At 39.2% G+C, this 6,000-nt stretch overlaps 1 protein-coding gene across 5 annotated transcripts in view; it reads left to right on the forward strand.

Moving 5' to 3' along the window:
• Positions 1–6,000, forward strand: part of DTNA (dystrobrevin, alpha) — a 523,318-nt gene that overhangs the window by 501,959 nt on the left and 15,359 nt on the right. For all 5 annotated transcript variants that reach the window (XM_006835054.1, XM_006835059.1, XM_006835053.1 and 2 more), the window contains 2 exons: positions 400–559; positions 5,121–5,210. In XM_006835054.1, the coding sequence (XP_006835117.1) occupies positions 400–559; positions 5,121–5,210 (250 nt within the window). The remainder of the gene's footprint in view (positions 1–399; positions 560–5,120; positions 5,211–6,000) is intronic.

Genomic DNA, 6,000 nt, shown 5'->3' on the forward strand with positions numbered 1-6,000 from the left:
AAATATATATACCTTGTAATTATCTCTGTGTAACAGCAGCTTCATGATCTAGGCACATCTCATATTTACAGAACAATTCCGTGCTAATCTTCTTGTTGTTGTAAAAGTGCAGTCAGAACATCCAATTCATAGCAACCCTATATAGGGTTTACTGAGGAGCAGTTGGTGGGTTTGAACTGCCGACTTTGTGGTTCATAGGCCAGTGCTGATCCTACAGTGCCACAGCAGACTTCAGTATTTAATCAAAGCTTCAGATCATCTTCAACCCAGGTTCTAGGATTCCCTCCTGCTTTGGAATTTCATTGTCATTGTTACTGCTATTATTTAAAAGAGGCGTTAGAGATGGGATATGGCAATTTCTTGGGGAAAACAAATTAATGACTTGCATTGTCTCTCCAGACCCAAGGGGCAGGTTCTCCGCGTTCCTCTCCCAGCCACACCATCAGCAGGCCGATTCCCATGCCCATCCGGTCAGCATCCACCTGCTCCACGCTGACGCACACACCTCAGGACTCTCTCACTGGGGTCGGGGGAGATGTACAAGAGGCTTTTTCACAAAGTAAGTGGCTTTATTTTTGCTGGGTTCTACTTTGATGTAGCAAATACATCATCGAGGTGTGCTGAATGGCTGAAAGTTATCAAATCTATACAGAATATATTCTAGTGTATTCTATGGCTTTATTAGGAACTCCCTAGGCAGATCTCTTCCTCATTTCACCCATTCACCTTTCTCTATTGACCTGCTGCATTTTTCTATGAGCTTTTCTAAGGACTAGAAATCTATCCACTACACTACCAGGAAACATCTTAAATCCATTTTAAAATTTTGAAATAGCCTATATCCTACCCATTTCTCTTTATATTAAACTCAAGACTGTGCTTGAACATTTCTAGATTTTCAGTCATAAAGTAACATGGAAGAACTTCTTGTCAATTTATAGCAACCCTGTTTGGGTGTCCCAAGAGTTGAAGCCTTGTCTCTACTGTAGGGGCAGCAAGGTCAGACCACCGTGGTTACAGGAGGTGCACAAGAAGGGATGAGATATGACAAATACATGTTCCCATTGACTGCCTCTTCAATGTATAATGGCATACACACAGTGGAGATACCCCAGAGGAACCCTGGTGGCTCTGTGGGTTAAGCATTCAGTTTCTAACCAAAAAGTGGGCAATTCTAACCTACTAGTTGACCTTGAAAGGTGGGCAAGTCTAATCCACCTGCCAACTACTCAGTGAGAGAAAGTTGTGGCCATCGGTTGCTATAGGAAACTCAGTTCTATAGAGTCGTTATGAGTCTGAATCGATTCTATGGTGGTGGGTTTGGATTGGTTTAGGGTTTCCCAATGCAGTGACTGTATTCATTTGGAATGGTTAACACTTCTTAGAACTTTTCTTGCCGTCACATTTGAAATTTATAAAGTAAGAAAAAAATCCTCCTTCAGACCCTCACCCCACCAATCTCATTCCCAGAAGGAGACACTATTAACAGTTTGATACTTAATAATATTTTGCTTATATGTACAGATATGTAAGTGAATGTGTATATATACATATTCTTTATTTTCATGTAAATAAGGTGTGGAATTGCATTTTGCTCTGCCATTTATATTTTCTTAGAATTAGTAATATGTCATGAACATCTTTCTTGGTTTTCACAAATAAATTCAAGGAAAAGGGAGACATATGTGATGACTAAGACAAAAATGATCATAAATAAAGGCAAAGGTATAAAACAGATTTGAGAAAATCATTCCCAGAATATGTGGCAATCAAGTTTAATCATTTTAGTTATGCATAAAGTATGCAGAGATCAGTTTGAAAATGGTATCTCTCAAACAAAACTAGGTGAAGGAGAGGAGAAGGCAGAAGAAATATAAATCAACAATAGAGATATGAACATATATTCAAGCTCACAAATAATTATAGAAATATACATTTTAGCAGAGTCATCTTTTGCCTACCAAGTTAAAAAGTTTTAATTGTAATTTACATAATATACAGGGATAGCAAAAGTATGCATAAATGGACCTCATCCGTTGTGTATGGAAGTAGGGAACATTAAAAGGGACACAGTGAAGAACCATTTATTCTGTTATGAAGAGGTAGGGAGGATTCATAAGAGAGGTTTTTTTCTTCTCAATACTGAATGTAATTCAAAAGTTTTTTATAAGAATTTACAAAATAACTATCTTTTTCTTTAATTTTTAGAAAGAAAATGTCCTTTCCCTAAATCATAAATAAATTTGTAATAGTCTGAATCATTTGAATCTCTATTATAATTCATGTTTTACTTACTTTGGATTTTTTTATTTAATTGTGTTTATTGTTATCTTAAGGAGCTCTGGTAGTGCAGTGGTTATGACTCGGGGTGCTAACCTGAAGGTTGGCAGTTCGAAACTACCAGCTGTTCCACAGGAGAAAGATGAGGCTTTCAGCTCCTGTAAAGTTCAGGGTCACTATGAGTCAGAACCGACTCCACAGTACTTAACAACAACAACATTGTTATCTTGGAGTCCCGGTGTGGCGCTGTGAGCTAATGTGTCAGACTGCAAAGTCGTTTGAACTGCAAGGTCAGTGGTTCAAGCTCACCAGCTGCTCCTTGGAAACCCTATACAGGGTCGTTATGCGTCGGAATTGACTTGACGGCACTTAACAACAACAACAACAACATTGTTATCTTACTTACAACTTTCTGTGAAATGACAGAATGGTATAGTTTATCATCACAAAATGTTCATGCTGTGTATATATATACACACACATCATATTGTTGTTGTTGTTAAGTGCCATCGAGTGCCATAGCTACTCTGTATTGGGTTTCTGAGGAGCGGCTGGTGGGTTTGAACCACTGACCTTGTGATTCAAACTGACCTTGTAAAGCATATTATACCACAGTGCCAAACCAGGATTCCATATACATCATCTCTACATCAATTATTTGAAACCTTGAATGCTTCATTCCAATGTTACTATGGTGATTAGGTCTCTGAACCATCTCCACTATGCCCCACTTCCACACCAGCCCACAAATACCCACTTAACCCTCAGCATACCTGAAGCACAGTAATAATCCCTCTAAGCACTGGACTGCGAACCACAAGGTCCACAGTTCAAGCCTGCTAGCGGTTCCACAGGAGAAAGACGAGGCTTTCTTCTCCCGTGAAGATTTAAAACCTCAGGAACTCTATACAGGGTCGCTGTGAGTCAGAACCAACTCGATGGCACTTAACAACTATAGAGAAACATTCCAGGTTTCAAGTCTAGGTATGCCCATGTCTTGGCAGCAGGAATAAGAATTCTTGAGCATTTCCACACTTTGATTTATTTGGTATACGGATTCCCCATTCCTAAAACCAAACCAAACTTGTTGCCACTGAGTTGATTCTACCTCATGCCAACCCTATGTGTATCCGAATAGAACTGCTTCATAGGATTTTCAGTGGCTGATTTTTCATAAATAGATCACCATGCCGGTCTTCCAAAGCACTTCTGAGTGGGTCCATTTACACCATTCAAGGACTCTGTTTCCCATATCACAAGACTTCTTTAAAGTGTTCAAGAACAGAGATGTCAGTTTGAGGACTAAGCTGTGCCTGGCTCAAGTCTTGATATTTTGAATATCTTCCTATGCTTGTGAAAGTTGGTCAGTGAATAAGGAAGACTACAGAAGAATTGATGCATCTGAGTTGTGGTGTTGGAGAAGAATATTGTAAGTATGAAGAACACTAAAAGAACAAACAAATCTGTTTTGAAAGAAGTACAGTCAGAATGCTCTAAGATGGCGAGACTTTATCTCTCATAGTTGGGATATATTATCGGGAGGAAACAGTCCCTGGAGAAAGTGCTTGGTAGAGTGGAAGGTCAGCGAAAAGAGGAAGACCCCCAACAAGATGAACTGGCACAGTGGCAGTAGCAATGGGCTCAAGCATAACAACAATTGTGTTTCATTCTGTTGTGTAGAAGGTTGCTATGAATCAGAACCATTCAACATCACCTAACAATAGCAAGTTGTTGTTACGTGCCATCAAGTCAATTCTGACTCATAGTGACCCAGTATAGGGTTTCTAAGGAGTGGCTGGTGAGCTTGAACCACAGACCTTGTGGTACAATCTGACCTTGCAGTTCAGTACATTAACCCACATCACCACACCAGGACTCCAGAAAACAAGAGGTACCTATAATGGTAGGGGGAGCACTAGGAGCTCTGAGAAGAGACAGAGCCTGTGGTTAGGAAGCTCAGAATCCAGTGTGCCCCACCACTAGGAGAGTAGGCACAGCATTCTGGCAAAACCAGACATCTAATCTGTATGGGTATTTCCTAAGCATGGTGATCACACATAATGTTCTACCCAGAACCATCCCAGTTTGCCCAAGGGAACACAGTCTTATTAATCCTTTCCCTTATAATTCTCAAAATTTTCTCTGTATGCCAATATTCTTGTAGCATTCATCACAATAGACAAAAGATAGAAACAACCCGTGTCCATCAGCAGTTGGATGGTGTATCTCTGCAATAAAATGTAGTGTAAGCTCTACAGTTAAGTATTATCTAGTAATGAAGATAAATGTAGATCTGATACATGCTAAGACATCAATGAATCTTGAAAACATTATGTTGAGTGAAATACGTCAGCCACAACAGGACAAATATTGTATGATCTCACATACATAAGCTATCTAGAATAGGCCAATGCAAAGAGACAACTGTTTATTAGTGGCTTACCAGGGGCTGGGGAGAGGGAAGATCAAGGAGTAATTACTTCAGGAGCACTGACAATTTGCAGTTATGAAAATATTTGGAAACAGATAGTGATGATCATACAATACAGTTGGTAAGATTCATGCCAAGGAATTGTAACTTTAAAATGGTCTAAATGTCATTTTTAAAAAAAGTTTATGCTACAAGAGTTGTTGTAATTACCTTGATTTTGACAATAAATTATAATATTAGCCATTTAGTCTATCATCAGGGGTCACTGCCCTCAGCATTGTGTAGATTGTTTAGGAAAAGAGTAAAAACATTGCTGAGAAGTCTTAGAAGTACTTGTATTTTAGAATGATAATGAAAATGATTTGGGGGAAAGGAAAGATTTTAATTTTTATTTGTTTATTTTCTTAAGGTTCAAGAAGAAATTTAAGGAACGATTTACTGGTGGCAGCAGACTCCATCACTAATACCATGTCATCTCTGGTGAAAGAACTAAATTCTGGTGAGTCCCTGGCCCCTCGCCTGTCTGCTCGGTGTAGAGGGAGCCAGGAATGGGAGGTCCCTACTGGGAAGCTGCTCATTGCCATTGATAAAGAGACATTTTAAAGATGTATGTGACATTTTGTTGATGTATTCAAAATTTTTTATTATAGTATTTCTATTTTGCACTGGTCTACAAAGCCTGCACTTTGAGCCCACCAGCCACTCCTTGGCAGATTGATGCTTTCTGCTCCCATGAAGATTTAAAGCCTAGGAAACCCTATGCATGGTAGCTATGAGTCAGAACTGACTCACTGGCACTTAACAATAATATTTTGTGAATTAGAATTATTGATACTCATATGCGCTCAGGACAGAAAACATAAAGAAAAATATTAAAATCAACTTATCTTCTAGGATCCATAGTCACTGTTAACTTTTTGGTTGTGTTTATTTTCTCATCTATCTAAAAAAAAAAAATCTATGTACAAATTACTTTGTAGATATAAAATAACACTGGAATATGTGCACGTGTGCTTTTGCGTCTTGCATCTTATCTCAGTGTGATTTTCCCATGCTGAAATGTTGGCAGTTCAAGTCCACCCAAAGGAACCTCAGAAGGTCTAAAGACCTATTTCCAAAAATCAGCCAAAATCAGAGCCAACCCCATGTTAACTCGTGGTGGTTGTGGTAATAGACCTTACACTGCCATTCCAGTGTAAGGAGCTCTGGTAGCGTAGTGGTTACGAATCGGGCTGTGAACCTTAAGGTCAGCGGTTCGAAACTACCAGCCGCTCCGCAGGAGAAAGATG

This window comes from Chrysochloris asiatica, unplaced genomic scaffold (genome assembly GCF_000296735.1).
Source record: "Chrysochloris asiatica unplaced genomic scaffold, ChrAsi1.0 scaffold00015, whole genome shotgun sequence".
NCBI classification, from domain to species: Eukaryota; Metazoa; Chordata; class Mammalia; order Afrosoricida; family Chrysochloridae; genus Chrysochloris; species Chrysochloris asiatica.